At 37.6% G+C, this 16,380-nt stretch overlaps 1 protein-coding gene across 1 annotated transcript; it reads right to left on the reverse strand.

Annotated features, from left to right (window-relative positions):
* Positions 1-325: 325 nt before the first annotated feature.
* LOC102802996 (protein ABHD15-like) lies at positions 326-3,874 on the reverse strand. The gene has a single exon (XM_006813458.3). It carries the CDS (start codon positions 2,762-2,764, stop codon positions 1,496-1,498), a length of 1,269 nt encoding a protein of 422 aa, XP_006813521.1. The 5' UTR covers positions 2,765-3,874; the 3' UTR covers positions 326-1,495.
* Between the last annotated feature and the right edge of the window lie 12,506 nt (positions 3,875-16,380).

The following is a 16,380-nucleotide window of genomic DNA, read 5'->3' on the forward strand; positions in this document are numbered from 1 at the left end:
TTAGGTCCGAGATGTCGACACTGTTCCCGTACAATTCACGCGTTCGTGCGCCATTACAGCCGAAAACAATCGAAAAGTAATACGGTATAATGGTATTTATTCTACGTACAATGGCATGCACAGAATTATTCCGCGATAGCAACCAAAACTAAAAAAAGACGGAATATGATAAAACAATATTTGGTCACTTGTACACGCACGCGCGCGAGCACCCACGCGTGCTTTTGTTATACGCATACAATCCAAACTTAGCGCCAACGGACTTTCAAAATGAATACTTGAATACTTGCAGGTGAAACCCCACGTCAAACAATAACATACGTAGTTCATGTTGAAACATTGCTTTAATTAAACACTTCTCCGTCATCCAGATATTAGATAAAAAATAAAGTGATATATAATTCATGTAAAATCTTATTTGGCCCCTTAGACTATTTTCTCGACCCACTCCCAAATGTCTTAAATATATTCACCGTCTAATAGCATCGTAACGTTCTAACAAATTGTGTATTTTTCATCAACTGAATTTAGTTCTCAGTGTGTAATATGTTCACTGGAAACGAGCAGGAAGGTGCGCCCGACAAAGCTTGGTGAAAAGGATTTAAACGAGGTCGAGTAATCGTATAGTCACGATGCTAGTCAGCTGTTAGTGCACTGGTGATTTGTAACCGACTAAAAAACAACCTAGTTGGCGGTATGAATTTTGAACACGTATAATATTGATATTTACAACTTCATTGTTATTAGCGCTCCCCACGTCCACACTGTATTCGTTGTATGTAGCTCAGACAACTAATAAAGCAGACCCCCTCCCCTCCAGCAGGATTATACCATTTTTATAATCACAGCGTTGGCACGCATGTCTACAATGGTATTATAACTCGCTCACTAAACTATGGCAATGGTCCCTACGGGCTAAATAATGTCTCTCGTACATTTACACGTTACTCGATGATTGCCATTGCGTGTGCTGTACAAGTCCGCCAACCAAGGTCAACGCTTAATAATATCAAATGGAATGCAGTTGTTTCTAAAATTCTTTCTCGTTTCTGGGCGAGCCGTTTCCCTGTTAGAGATTCTGGCATGAATACTCCGGAGGGACATCCATCTTGAATAAGATAATGCGCTCACATCAGGGTAATAACTTCGAGAGTTGAGCACTTTCGCTGCTCGTAAATTATGGTCACCCCAATTAAATTGAAAATGTGAACGCTATCGTTAACGTCACCAGTTCACAACAAATCGATGTGTAACTATCCAGGACTAGTTAATGAAAACTTAACTATTCCGTTTATCTGCACCGTAATTTCTTTAAAAAAATAGCAACCAGGTTAAAAGAAAAAAACGAGTGCCTGGAGCAAAGCAGATCGGGTTATATTGCGGCTGACAGGGGCTCGGTGTGTGCGTTCAACGCGTCTAATTTTAACTCGGCAGGTATTCCAGATGATTATAATCTCTCATTTGAATATTTCACCTGCCTGGCGACTTTATGTTTTCAAACTGATCTACTTCGCCACGAGTTCTCTGTTGGTCCATGTGGAGCTGTAGATAAGAATTCGAGCACTGCGTCGATATAATCTAGCGCTAAGCGATTGGCCCACGACTCGGGCTGCCATCCCTCGAAAAATCCGCAATGTCCTCCGTACTCCGTGGTGACTAGCAAGAAATTTGGTAACATCGTAAAGAGATCGTAAGGTATGTTGTCCTTGCAGCATACTGGGTCGTCGAGACTGTTTATGCAGAGAATGGGGATTGCAACTTCGTCAACCTCTCTCATGGGGTCGTTTTTCTCCCAATAACTATCCAGTTCTTCGTACCCGTACAACTTGCAGTACACAGCGAGATCAAATTCCGACAGGGTCCGACTTCTAAACGCTCGGTCAACATCGATGATATTTGCCAGTGCAACGGCATGTTTTGCGAGTAGACATTTCATTTGCTGTAACAAAATCCAATCATAGGGACGTCGTATTGTATTATTTTCGATCATATCTTGCGCGGAGTACCCAGGCGATATGCACACCGCAGCCGAAATATACGTCGATGAACCGTACTCTCCCAAATAGGATACCAGAAGTCCCGATCCTGCGCTCACACCGATTGCTGTCACCCTGGCGTGTTTGTACAGGTCTCTTATATATTTAACAACTTGCCTTAAATCGGAGGTGTCCCCAAAACTTTGCAACTTTGGCGTCGTCAACGCTGATCCGCCGTGCCCCCGTTTATTGAATACTACCGCCCGTAGTCCGTGTTTGGTCGCCTCCTTACATATGTCCGCCACACTGTTTGCATCGCCTGTCAGTCCCGCGATGATGATGGCTACCGGCGTTCGATCGTGCACTCTCCTGATTGGATTGGCCACCACCCAGTCCAATGCTACGATTCCGTCGTCTTTTAACTGAAAATACACCCGTCGAAATAAAACCTCTGGTTGTGGCCACACCATGTTTAGCATCGTCTGTAAATGACAGTTGCTAGCCCAGAAAGTTGGCCTGTATGGCCGGGTCAAACGAGTACATTTATTCAACAAGTGTTTCGTTAAGGTAGAATCCTTATAATGCAATTGTGGTATGAAAGACTGCTTTTTCCCCCAGGCTGCTTGGCAAGCCATGTAAATAGAAAATATCAGCGTAGTCAAAACAGCGTAGAGGTAGAAAACTACCGATGGAAACGAAAACGAAGCGCGTCGTTCGCAGACTGCCATGTTGTAATTATCGTCCCTTACTCTACTTGTCTGGTTGTACTTGCTTTCCTGTGTTGGCATTGGGGAAGAGATGCATGCGATTGTAGACTTTTTAAAAACGTACAGACATCCTATATTCCTAATGGAAAATGTTCCGTCCTCCTATAGATTTATATAAGATACAACAACATTTTTGTAACTACTACCACACAACGGCCGACTGAATCCACGTAACGCACCCTCACCGGTGCACACGGACCGTCCTGGGCAGAGCGGCAACTAGGCAAGGATGTGATCGAACAGTCAGCCTGTTTAGTATATTTTGCGTGCATATCCTCCGGACCCGATAACAGTACCTGGTCACAGCACGTTACAAACGCAAAGGAGATGCGGATATCAGGCTGTGTATTCTACGTGTTGAGAGCTGTAACGCAACAATCGCCGCCTGTGAATGGTACACTGCTGTGACGTCAAGCTCTCGTTGTTTCGTTGAAAAGTGTTTCCAAACAAAAATGGTTCATGGGAACAATATGCTCGGGCACGGACAATGTTACCCTATGAACCCTAAACTGTCAATATTATTGATATCGCAATTATAGTATTGTGGGGCAGGTCTAAGCACGGGTCTGGTACGCGGACTGGTAGAACTTACTCACCGTGAAGGTTCAGCGACCGGTTGCGGGTTCGCTAAATAAATGTATGACTCCCGACTACAGCATGTGCGTTCCGATGATGAGGGTGGTGATAATCGTCGTCATGTTTACCAACTGTTCACTCATATCTAATTGCCGTCCAAACTACGAGCAGTAGTAATGGTTGTAGTTAATCGTTTCCTGAAAGCCCATCGACCTTGTCGCAGGACACACACAAAAATATTTGTAGAAATTAACACTCAAATGTTACTCGTAGTTATTCCACCATAAATTCCGTGTGCGATAACAATAGCAACATATTTATAAAACCGTCAGCACAAGTTTAGTTGTTAACATGCCTCGAACACTCGGCAGTGCGATATCGCGATCGTGCATGGTATTCGTAGATGCTGATGTCGAACTATATATTGATGCTTAGACCGAATCAATGCATCTAGATATGTGATCCCCGGGTCTGATCACAGAAATCGCCGGCGTTTGTTTCCACTCCGACGTCTTTTCACGTTATGCAGTCCAACACACGTCGAACGCAGCACCGTATGCTATGTATCTACATCAGCCACGGTAGTTTATACCGGCCCCGATCAACATCACCACTGATTGGATATCGGAGTTGTCACGTGGTGAGTTGCCGCAGTATTCTCTCCGATAGATGGCGCGAAACGTGAAAATCTAAGAAGGTGACTCACAATTGTTATTTATTTAACGGATTTTAAGATTTAGAACCGGATTCAGACGAGAGATTATTCGAAGCTCCGCTGCCTTTACACATGCCGCGAGTTACATCGACGGCACGATAAATAAGCCGCATTAAAACACAAAACACGCGATGGGAATTAGAGACGCATTGCCATCGTTAAGCGCCGGGTAATCAGGATTAATCGTTGGATTAATTAATCAGGTATTAATTAATTAATATCTGTGAACTACAACGCCGTAGGTTTTTTCATGGTGTTACCATGGTGGTCCGTTAGTACCTTCCATGCTGTTACTAAAATCGGGGGTAGGTAGTACAATCACGCAAAGTTTCCACGTAACACGAAAGTAAAACAACGAATAACTGCGATCGTTATCATCGAGAAAAGCCGACATCGTCACGTTCCTTGTTGATAATTTATACTGGACACTGGTGATACCGAACTATGCACAGCAGAGGTCGGTCTAGATCTTTCTACACCAAAAGTCTCGTGAGTTTCTGTACGGTAATTATGGAGCAGCTTTTAACATTTATCATACTAGTATTCGCAAAAACAATAGGACTGAGCACACCCTGTCATTTCCTGTGTCTGTCGGGTTACGTGGAATCATGCCACGTGTAAAGACGTCATTGCCTCGGTCCGCAAAGCTATGAACAACGAGCGAAGCGCGCGCAATCGTTGAATTGAAACCACGTGCGTGCGTGTCGTTTCTCATCCAATGTTACATATAAGGTTATATATGTTATTGTATGTGGATCATTCTCGCGATACACGTGACTCCCTTTAGTGTATGTTTTCCTTACAACCAATATCTCAATTTGTGAAAGTAAAATAGTGTTCTAATCGATTTCCAGAAATTGTTGATGATTTTCATCTCAAAATATAAATATTCTGAAAACCCATATAAGGTTCAATAGCGAGTCACACTAGTGCGACACGTGAGGGCGTTATATGCCACGACGTCCCTTTAACCCGTCTCCCCCCCGTATTTACTAAGTCTTATATGAACGGCGTTAATAGCTATAATACTCTTAATGCATATAACTGAACTTATTTTCGTTTTACTGTATTTCAAGTGATTTGGTGAATTAGTTTCGATATTCTTTAGCTATATAATAAATAAATAAATAAATAAATAAATAAATAAATAAATAAATAAATAAATAAATAAATAAATAAATAAATATAAATAAATAAATAAATAAATAAATAAATAAATGAATGAATGAATGAATGAATGAATGAAGGAATGAAGGAATGAAGGAAGGAAGGAAGGAAGGAAGGAAGGAAGAAAGAAAGAAAGAAAGAAAGAAAGAAAGAAAGAAAGAAAGAAAGAAAGAAAGAAAGAAAGAAAGAAAGAAAGAAAGAAAGAAAGAAAGAAAGAAAGAAAGAAAGAAAGAAAGAAAGAAAATATACATATTATTCATATTTCAGTAACAGTTGAGCGTAGTGTTTTATCACTTACATGGTTTAACATTCTGTTGCGGTTGAAAAGTAACAAATATATACAGTTATCAGAGATTTTATTCTCGGTCGTCGCCCTTTGTGTGATTGATGTGTATTGAATTGTCTATGATTTACGCTCGGTACCATCGCGACGTCGCGATATACTCTGCGTAACATAGGTAACAATAATATATAAATCCGGCATCCACTTGTGTTCAATTAAATTCAATTCTTAACAACAAACAAGATCGGAAACCAATAATCGGAAAATGTGAATTACGCGTAACTATAAGAACGCGGCGTGCGTTTGGTCGTTTGCATTAATTGCCTCGTTTATTTTTCGCAACGTAAATACGGGCAATTATTAGCAAAACACGACACTCGTGAATTATCATAAGCAACGATTAGTGGTTCTACATTTCGACTGGAGAATGTATTTCTGTTTTAGCTAAATAAACCCACGCTTAACATTTCGCAAATCGTTGCCTAGATATTAGCGGACATATCAGAGTCGCTTCAAAAGTCCCTCATTGAAACAAAATTTAGATCATCTCGACTTGCATTCAAATGATAAATGTGACCAAAATATCGTTTGACATCAAACATGGTTTTACATGTATAAAGTACAATTCAGAATTCTCGTGGGCGTGTCTATGTCAAAGCAAAACAAATCTATATTTGAAAACGTGTATTAATCCATGGTAGTACTTGCATGCAGTTTAGCGTTAAATTTTATTCTGCTTGTCTATACTGGCAATGAACGTATTGGGGACTCACACTCATCCTAATTACCGGCCAACAATGGCCGCGGTTTTCAAGACCGTTGAACTTCCATGACATGACATTGCGACACATGCGACATGATGTTGAATGCTTCAAGTTGGAGTATGGTGCGATAACTGGTATGTCCAATATATCGTAAAATTTTAATTACTTGAAACATTAAACATAGTTTTACCAAGTTTGACGATATATTCTATAAAAGTATCATTTAAAAAAATAGAAATGTCATTATTTAAATTTTGACGAATATGAATATATGCATGTGGCATGTAGATTAGTCAAAGTTTCGTTCACGTAAAATGTACTTATGGAGAATTAACTTTGAACAAGTTTTCCATTTGTTGCAAGCCTCTCGTTGTACCTTTTTTGTTTATTTATAGAATTACTGGCCAACCTTTTTTTCTTGACCTTATATATTGTTAAAGTTAACGAGAGATACGTTAGAAGGGGCTATTCTCTTTGGTTGAGGGGGTCATTGTTGATATTTGATACGAGTCTCGTGAGAAGTGCTTATGCAACACATGGCGACAATCGACAAACAATTATATTATTTTTCGGTCCTCCAAGGCTATTTTGCCACCTGTTGCAAAACAGAAGGTTGCAACCTACATCCAAATACTTCGTTTCAACACGTGGTTCATCCGTTTCTATCAGAACGGCAATGTGATCGATGTTTGCCCGTCGTCAATTTCACTGAATTATACGACTTTTGGAAATGAGAGACAAGATAAATTTGTTAGTCATAAATCATAATGACAGTAACGTGAAATGATTACCAACATGTCCTTGATGAAGGCAACAATGAAATTACAAAATGTATTCATAGTCCAAACTCACACATTTTCAATATGTCACTGACCTTTCATTGTGACGTGTCTTCGATGTGCAATCCGGTTGGGGCTGATCAACAACTTTTTTTACGTTTTTAACGAGCTTTACGAACAAAATGTGACAGCTGTTCCCTTGACACTGGAGTTCGTCCGTTATTAATTACTCACACAGGGACATGGTTCAGACAATGTGGCCTTAATAAACGCAACAAATCATAACAAATGGTGTTTTTTCATTAATATTTTATGACCTCGACCAGAGATTATTGACGGTATCATTAACATTTATCTCCCAATGGCGTGTTTTTTTCAAATCGAATATATCGTCATTAAAAACTGGCAACTTTCGATCATTGAGAAATATTTGTCAGAAACATTAATAATTTGGAACATGCGTTGGCGGAATAATTCTAAATTACAATATTAAAAACGAGAATAAAGAATTATTTTGTTGCTTGCTAGTCGACTTGTAACGTTATTTGCGCACGAGAAACTGTCGCACCTAGTCAATGACCTATAGCAAGTAAATGCGCAATGTGACTGGTGAAATTGACATTAATCAAAGTTGAGCAATAGGTTCTTCCAGCCGCACAATATGCAGTCAGAGTGACACGTGTTTACATTCCACGTGTCGTCTTTCACGAACACCTCCTCTTTGTCGTGGGTGATAGCGTGTTTGCAAAGGAAGACGAGCTCTGTTAAAAATATGTAATTATGAACTTTACATTACATACAAGGAATAAATGAGGTAATTATACATGGCAACTTTGTCAAGAGATTTACTTTTACTTTTTCATTTTCCAATGAGTCCAATATTTGATGAATTGTGCAGTTAATGAAGTTTGCACTAGGCACGTATGTTGAAAACAAATCGGAACGGAAAGAAACGTCCACCACGTACCTGTTACGTTTTTTTTTCTTATGTCAAACCGGGTGTCTCGAAATCACGATATCTATTTTTGTTTTAAATAAAATATAGTAAATATACACTCTTCATTATATTTCTGTAGTATTCAACACTTTCACAATTAAAGTAAGACACATATATAAGTACTGTACGCCAGAGAAGGGAGTGAAGGGGTCCCCGGGGTACGCGGATGGATTTGTGGTGTGTAGTAAAGTGGCCCAAATGCAAGGAATTTAAATTCGGGTTGTGATTTTTATAATTTGGACAATGAATGACGAGAGATAATAGCCGACTACCGGTCATTCGAAGCTCAGTGGTTGTCGCATCAGACTCATGATCGGTAGACCCAATCTATTAGGCTGAACATCAAAAAGGGTCGACCCCTACCCTGTGTGAGTTGTCCATAGAGTCCGAGATTCACTCACTGACGAATGCGACATTGGGGGAACATTGGTTAAAGCGGGGGGGCAGAAGAGACAGCAGTGACATTCAAGATCCGGAACTGTCGCCTTGCACAAAAAGCTTTTTATGGAGAGAAAAAATGTTTTACAAATAATCGCCGACAAGCATAGAGATTTAAAATACCAAGCAAATTACTGTGCGCATGCTGTGGCGATAGACAAAAGTTAATTATATATATATGATTTATTTCACCAATAATAATAACAATTCTAGTAATCTTATAATAATAATAATAATAATAATAATAATAATAATAATAATAATAATAATAATAATAATAATAATAATAATAATAATAATTTCTTGGTGTGGACCACAGAGGTAGTTCATCCGAACTAATCTAGTCTGTGGCCCAATCCTAACCAATATACATTTCTATGCAGGCTATATATATATATATATACGTGCACACACATACATATATACACATACAAACAAAAAACAAAATCTCCAGAAATAAATAAGTAAAATAATAATAATAAAAAAAAAATGAGAGAAAAAAAGAAAGAAAAAAAAATGGAGCTGTTAATGCGCTACTCTGCACATCATATTATTAGTGGAACAATCGTGGGCAAGTACAAATAAAGTTTAGCTGCAAATAATATTTGTATCATACATATGATAAAGCTAGTATTTAAATATTAAAGTACGGTGTTCAGTATATGTTGTTTTAGGGAACTTTTGAAAGTTATTCTATTAGTAATTTGTTTGATTGGCTCAGGTAGAGAATTCCAATGTTTTACGGCTGTATATTTTAAAGTATATTGGGAAAGTGAAAGATTCATCCTGGGGACATAGTAGTTATTACCTGACGCAAGTCGTGTTGGATATAAATGAGGTAGAGGGGAGAGATAGTCATTGATAGTATGGGCATAGCGGTTGCTTTTCAGATCATAAATGAATGAATTTGCGATGCGACACGGTCGTTTACAGCAGACCACGGTGATGCGTGTTGAAACCTACACAATCGACATCTATATTATACATCACTTCAGTTAGGGTTTAGTGCGTGTGCTGATTTGAATATCTAGATATTGTGTAATGGTTGGTAATGATAATCGGTAATATCCCTGTACGGATACAATGCTCAACAAAATTAACAAGTGAACATGAGAAAGGGACACTCCCATGAAACTGACTTAAGTGGTCATTGAAATGGACAGGTGAATAATATAGAGTGTTCATATTATGTGCTGACATTCCTGTTAACTCAACCTCGGCCTAGAGCAAATTATGTGAACGATATCGAGTAGTGTTCTACTCAGGTCAAGTTGGGGATAGAACAAACTGTCTGCCTACTGAACTAAAACATCGAACAGCAAGATTGACATACCCAGATGACCAGTTTCACTAAACTACTTTCGATGATCAATTTCGACCACATATTGAAATTCGGGAGGAAAATTACATCTATACTTTGGAACGACAACTTGAACGTGCATGTGTCTGACAATCCCAAGTGTACAGTCGCATTATCTACATGATGACTACTCAACATTGTAATTAATCTAATGTCCCGATTCCCCGGAAGACATCTCATATCTGCCAGGTTTGGCATGTCTGATTTTCGCCAATTGACTCCTTTTCGTCTCGGCGCACAATGGCGCTACGTCTAGCGGTTGATTGACAAGATAAACACACACACACAATTCGCGGAGGTGGTGTCAGGTGGAAAGAATGACATTCTGTTGTTTGACAGCAGCATGCAAATATGCTTGGTAATACAAAATGGCGAACACTGGACCACCATATATTAAAACATTTAAAGCGGGAGGATCGTCACCTGCGCACGCGCGGGAATTGAGTCACAAGCGACGATAACAACACACGCTAAAAACGCAAAGGCTCATGGGTAGACGCTTGTTTGTAAACAATGACAAGTTTTGGCCACCTGGCGCATGCGTAGTAACATTTGAACAATAACAGATAGTAATAGATAATAATAGTTAAACAGATTTATTTATTAAGTCTGATATACATGTTTGTCGTTCATTCAACTTGCACATGCAACTCACCGAGTCGCAATGAAAAAAATCGTCCCCGAAGTGAGTACATTAATTCACAGTACGTGCAAGAAACTGTCGAACTTGTACAATCGATTCGTAGCTATCTATTATTTTGCGTTTTAAAATGACATCTCTATTGATTAGTTTATCGATTAATGCCAAATTTAATTGACTCTCTGCATTCGTTTCTTCACATGATTGACACCTAAGGCAAAATCAATCCATCCGAGTCTTCTAGCCAAAGAGCGATGTAAGCTACAGTTCTGAGAAACCGAAGCCTTTAGAATTGCAGATGAGAAAACGTACGGCGAAAGTAAAATTGCTTCTCTCCTACGACATAAATGTCAGCACTGCTAGTAATAACGAGAGCAATTTTCACTCTACTTAAAATTTGGAAGCCACATCACGCACTTGCGTGGCTTTCCACGCTTGATGGATTAATTCCCTCTCTGCCTAGGGAGTACCGGCTTAACAAGGGAATGATTCTCGAACGTGCACTGCAGTGGATCAAGTTCACGAGAATTGAAGTTATTACGCACTGACCTGGAAATGGGATCAATAATTGGTCGTAAATCCGTGCGCCCCAACCCATTCAAGAAATGCATGCTTTGTGTCATTTTATGTGAGACCCGACTCCACCCACCTACGTTTTCGACTTTTCTTCAAATTTAACAATTCAGTGGAACTTAATTTAAGAGAAATAGTTTTACACCAGGAGAACGCTTTGTGTTTTTATCTTTGTGTGCCGACAGTATTGTATCTATACAGAAACCAATTATTAATGCACACACGGAATCTCGAACATATACAAACATTATATAAATACAAACATCTAAGTAGTCATGGTCCAGTTACTGTATGAAATCTGCATAGTTAAAACTATCCAACTGTCCACCAGCGTGGACAATTACTGTGTGGAATTAATGTTATTACAGACACACTAAGATGTTTCCATTACCAATCTAAACATGAATGAGATTCGGATGGTGATCGTGGACAAACGCCTCGTCATTGCAGGCATACGTGCTCCCCATCACACCACCGTCATTGTCTTAAACAGAACAATTTCAAATGGAGTGAAATGAGCATGGCCTAACAGTCTCTCATTGTTAATTCACAGCCCGCATCTCGGACATATTCAAATATGGCAAAGCATAAAACACATCCATTATTAAGCCTAGAAGTTTGAACCCACGCAGAAAAGTAAACGAGCAGCGGGTAATTCAAATAACATCTCTCATCAGAAAGATAACATGGAATTCAAAGGAAATCATTGACCAAAGTCAGCAGTATAATTCATACAGTGCATTATTGTACCGAATGCAGCATAGCGCGAGAAATGTCAAATTCTGCTATCTACTGTGCGCGTCGTATGAAAACCATGTGTCGAAAGTCTGGCTAAAAAATTAAAGACGCCGAAAAGAAAACTGCGTACATCGAGAAACGTGTACGAATGATACACAAGTAGTACATTTGAAGTTTTTGCGGATTACCGGTTCATGCAAGAGCTCTATACTAATTTGACCTAATTATGCAAATTAAGGAATTCAATTAAATTACAAAACTCACGGCGCCTAGAAAAGTGCCATTGTTAAGCCAAACGGCCTTGGCACAAAAACACTAAATTTTACTGAATATCTACCTTGGTCTAGGTTTTTTAAAGTAATAAATTTAGATTAAAAAAAAAATCGTTGGTTATCTCGTCACCAGGGTTAGAAAAAAATCCCTCAAAAATATATATGTGTTGGATACAAAGCAAAATGAAACGTTATAGTAAAAATAGTATATTCGATTTTCTGAGTAAAATAAGAGATCATTTGGAGAAAATTTAAGCGTTGTAGCATAAACAACTTTGACATTTTACCATGTCTCATATTGGAAAATTAAAACTTTGGTAGGCGTTTAATGACAAATGGTGCCTTTATTGTAGTTTTAAAATAAAACCTTTTTGTGCGTATTGCTTGGGAGTGTCGAGTGTCGAGTGTCGCTGACTTATACGTATATACTTAATTACATATATATCATAACTTTAAATATAATTTCTACTAAACTATGCACATATATATAAAAAAAATATCTATGCTTTAACAGACCTGAACAAATCAAAGAAAACGTTACAAGGAAAACATTGGCCATGGCCTCAATTGCGTCGCATTATAAATGGACACATCGCGTGCCGTGGTACAAATTAACACAATGTATTTGTTGTTGGAATTACCCTCCATAAGGTGCACTCACGCGAGTTAGTAAGAAACAACACGATGCTTCAGTCATACAAATGATGAAGATGACGCTGACACGGGAAGTCATTATTACCTACTCATGCTACACTCATCCATCATTCTACTCAAACTTACTGGGTCGACCGCAAAATCGAGTATATTTTCAACAACTTGTCCTAGTTTCAAATTGCTCTTTCAGGCGAATTACATGTTACAACCCGTCGAACATGAATTTTGAAATATAAAGCAATCATTTCTCTTTTGATGTAGTCGAGACGCAAATTGTGAATGATTGGCTCGTTTCGGCGTGAGCTGTCGGCGAACTACAGACTGTGAGGTAGAGCTGAATACATTTGAAATAATAACAATATTACCGGTCTTTGAATGCGCTCTTTAAATGTCTCTTCATGCTTTATGGTTCTCGTTGAAATGCAGCCTTTTATCAACTTGAACACGCAAGCTCTAGTTGCTGTGAAATTGTGTTAGTTCTAATATCCATGGATTCCGAATTCTATAACAACACGTTGTCATTATTGCTTGTCTACGGCTATAGGTGTGATGTCAGAGCTTTCAAAGCATTGTATAAATGTCCCAGCGTCCACATTTCCATATAATCAGACATTTTCAGAAACCTTCATTCGATTTTAATGATTGAATATTGCTACTCGTTTGCTTCATAGTCTACGTTGAGGGCCATTATTGTGCACTCGTGTCATCCTTTACAGAAAATAATATCACAGTTACTCTAATATGGTAGTGAAATATACAGCATATATATTGAATTAATTTTATTTTGTGTAATGGACATGCAATATGACAGAGAATATTAATGTATACATTAACAATACTGGGCACTGATTATAACCCGTATCGTATGATGCTTCTGTATATGTTGTACAAATGCTTTCAACTTTGCAAACATTACCGATATTTATTTTTACGTCGACGCGGGAATCAAACCTTCCCGTGTACATTATTATAAGAAGAGTCAACATGTGTTAGCACAACCCCTTTGTGTACTGGGTATTTATGTACATACATGTATCTACTAAATAGTACGTAGATAGAAAATTACTCAAGGTGAAATCATTTTGCATGACTCCATGGTTAGTCAGATAGTATGTCGTATACATCATTTTACAGGTATGTTTGAAAGTTGGAATAGACTAATGATTCACAAAAACTCAAACACCCTGGTACTTTCCGAGGGTACTAATTCACTATCAATGAAACATTCTCGATTATTTTCCCTGCAAAATGTAAGAATTTAAAGAAAAAATTAAAAATAATGGTATTGTTTCATGCGACAATATAACATCAAATTACATGTAGTGTACATGTAAACTTGTTTCGATATATTCTGCCATTGAAGAAGCACAAGTTTCTAGCTTTGCATAGATTACAAATGAACGTTTATGATTTACCTTTGCAATTGCACCAAATTAACCTTTAAGTGTCGCAACATCTGCATCTTTATTTGACCTCAAATGTATGAGTTTAGCGCGATGTAACGTTTAGCTAAATCTCATTCATTGACTAAATCGCAATATACCCTTAGTTTATGCAAACAATTCTGACATTCAATTCTTGCCTCGTCACGTAGAAAAAATAATGCAAACAAACCTTACTAGCTGCCGAATTTAGAAATCGAAATGCAAAACGTTCAAGTACGGACCATAGACTTGACTTTGTCCTTTATTTTTACTGTAAGCATATATGCTTTTAATAGAGCAAATGATTAGATTGGTTCCAAGTTACAACGTTTTAACAATAATGAATATTCAATGAAATAATGACCATATATGTTGACTTAATATTTTGGTCATATATTTTGTCAGACCACAAAATTACATCACCGATAGCAAGTTCCTATCTGCATCAGTACTTAGTTCAGTCATGGAAGGTACTAACGTTGGTACTTTTCATTAGTTGTTCAGTTATGCATAGTCAGACCCACATAAAACCAATAACAGTTAATTCATATGCATGGATTTCAATCATTAAATAATCAGGTCTGCGGGTTATCTAAAAGCACCTATGTGCTTAGTTTTATTAAAATTTGATCAGTGCTATAAATTGATTAATTTATGCAAATCAGGTAATTAGTAAGGATAAAATTTCACCCTAAACTGAACATGTATATGGCTTATTCCTAGTCATCTGCATGTGTATGTACCAAGTTTTATTGAATCTGATGAGTGGTTATGATATTGGTGAAAAGATGAATATTGGCTAATTTGTATGCATATTAAGTCATTTATAAACACGGATTTCAACTAAAAACTAATCAGGTTTGCAAATTATTCAAAAGCATCTATGAACCATGTTTCATTAAAATCTGTTGAATCATACTTGAGAAACAAGTGGAAATGCTTAAAATTGGCTAATTACTATGTAATCTAGGTCATTAATATGCACAGAAATGTAACCAAAACTAGTCAGTACTGCGCATTATTATCCCAGGACATATATGTACCTATTTTCATTGAAATCTGTTTAATTGCATATGAGAAAAAGTGAAAATGCTTAAAATTGCCTAATTGTTATGCAAATTATGTAATTAATATGCATGGATTTCTAAAACTGATTATGTCTGCGCATTATCCCAGAGCATCTATGTGACAGGTTTCATTGAAATCTGTTTGATATAACATTAAAAACAAGTGAAAAAAAAAATTTGGTTAATTAATATGTAAATTAGGTAATTAAAATGCACGGAACTTCAGACAAAAAACTAATCAGGTCTGAGCATTATCCTAGAGTATCCATGTACCAAGTTTATTGAAATCATTGAAATTGGTTAATTAATATGCAGATTAGGTAATTAATATGCAAGGTTTCAAATTTGTTTACTAGTACATGAGAAAAAAAGTGAAAATGCATAAAATTGGCCAATCAATATGCAAATTAGGTAATTAATATGAACAGATTTTGGCTGGAATACTTGATTTTCTTTTCACTGCGAGTTCTCGCGTAATAAGTGAGAAGCACGGACCAAAGGTTTGCCGCAAAAATCGAATAATTTGATTTTGAACCTGAATAGTTCAATGTCGAAATACCGATTTTTCAGAGGGAAATATGGCGTTTAGATACCCTTTTTTCATAACAATTCACCATCGTTAAATGTGTATGCGCATTATTTAGCGTGAAATTACTATTTTTTTTACTTTCTGTTTCACTCACAGCGCGAAATGTCACAGTGAATGGAAAATAGACTATTACCAAACTCTGTTGTGATCCCGCGCGCACACGACGTCGTCATTTCTGATATCATGAATTATGCAAACCCCGGAATACCAAAAAAAACACAATATATTTCTAATACATGTGTTGTATATTCTGGCAATTTTAAAAACATTCTTCAATATCGTGTTTGTCTGTTGGGCATACTGTGTTAGGTCGCATTTTATAATGCTGTAACTCTGCATCCACAAATCTATGAGATATATCTAAGACCATAGTCCTGAGTTGTCTTAACTGTCAGTTATGACTAAGCGAATACAACTAAAGTATTATATATACTCTCAATCATTTACATTCCGCATACAATGGGAATATTAAAGGGCTTCACGTTGTTTGACGTTGAATTCCGTTTCTGCGCGTCGTGTACTGACCAACAAGCCTATTACAAAGAATTGCAACTGTACCGAACGTTATCCTGTCGTGCACCAGCATTTACCATTTAGTGAT

This window comes from Saccoglossus kowalevskii, chromosome 16, assembly GCF_978046115.1.
Source record: "Saccoglossus kowalevskii chromosome 16, keSacKowa6.1, whole genome shotgun sequence".
Classification (NCBI taxonomy): domain Eukaryota; kingdom Metazoa; phylum Hemichordata; class Enteropneusta; family Harrimaniidae; genus Saccoglossus; species Saccoglossus kowalevskii.